At 36.9% G+C, this 1,183-nt stretch overlaps 1 protein-coding gene across 1 annotated transcript; it reads right to left on the reverse strand.

The window, feature by feature from the left end:
- Positions 1–336: 336 nt before the first annotated feature.
- LOC140264460 (interferon epsilon-like) lies at positions 337–966 on the reverse strand. The gene has a single exon (XM_072360271.1). It carries the CDS (start codon positions 964–966, stop codon positions 337–339), a length of 630 nt encoding a protein of 209 aa, XP_072216372.1.
- Between the last annotated feature and the right edge of the window lie 217 nt (positions 967–1,183).

Here is a 1,183-nt window from a genome sequence, read left to right on the forward strand (position 1 = left end):
GAACAAAGCAAATGTTAGAGTGCATCAAATGTGTTAAAGAAAACATTCTTGGAAAAGAGCATACAAAACTTGAAAGAATAAACAGCATCAACCTAAACTCCTTCCCATGGAGTAACCTCACTGAAAATTCATATGGGTCATTTTACAGGTAGTGTACACATAATGCCTGACAAAGAGAAGTCAACCAACATTGAACAATATACTACAATTTCAAAAATAACATTAGCAGCATAGTCATTCAAATATGATGAAAGTGAACTATAGAAGCATTGCCCCAAGATAGATCATAGTATTTAACTCTAAAGCTAAATTATATCAGGTCAGAATCTTTGTACCTTAGTTGTAAAGCTTCCTCGTGACTTTATCAGTCAATTGAAGACATCTCCTCATTTCTGCACGGCTGATCTCCCAGGAGCACAGGTTGTGTTGTTTCTCTTTAAGAAAGGAGTCTATCTTTTGGAAATACTTTTTCAGTTTCAGCCTGTTGACTTCTTTACTCCACAAATAGTGAGTCTGTTTCTTGATTATGCATGCCTCCAATTGCTCAATTTGCTGATAGAGTCCATTTTGGAATTGTTCTAGAGCTGCCCCATCCCACGCAGCTAGAGTCAGATTTTTGCTAAAGATATAGAAGATGTGCTGCAAGATTTCTTCAATAGCTACTTTAACAGTTTCTTTCTGTCTGGGTTTTAGAACCTGCTCAGGAAATCTGAAGGACATTTTCTCTCTTAGACACTGTTGAGGAAACCTTTTGCCCATTTTGTCCAAAAGTTGCAGGCTGCTCTCAATCACTTTTCTTTGCTGTAAAGGAAGGTGATTACAGGTGAGACTTGAGATGGTGATGGTGCACAACAGAATGAGGCCAATTTGTATCAAGCCGAAAGTGTACATGATAAAGATAAGCAGCTGTGCTTCTCCTTTCCTGTATAAATCCCAAGTGATGGGCTGGATTGCTTTGAAGGTCATTCATAGGCTCCTGTTTCTTCAAAGTCTTGAAAATTAATTATTCTGTGGTAGAAGTTTTCTTTCATCATTTTTTGGTTTTTAAGGTTTTCCCCCTTGTGTACGCTTTTACACGTACCACTTTCATTTTCTGCTTTATGACTTCATTGTCTTTTTTTTTTTAATGCCACTTTCTTATTATTTCAGCTGAATGCTAGAATGTGTATCTTACATCATCAAT

This window comes from Excalfactoria chinensis, chromosome Z, assembly GCF_039878825.1.
Source record: "Excalfactoria chinensis isolate bCotChi1 chromosome Z, bCotChi1.hap2, whole genome shotgun sequence".
Taxonomy (NCBI): domain Eukaryota; kingdom Metazoa; phylum Chordata; class Aves; order Galliformes; family Phasianidae; genus Excalfactoria; species Excalfactoria chinensis.

What these genes read in the sequence shown, in the direction of transcription:
- LOC140264460 (XM_072360271.1), bottom strand. Translation starts at nt 966, where the DNA reads ATGACCTTCAAAGCAATCCAGCCCATCACTTGGGATTTATACAGGAAA.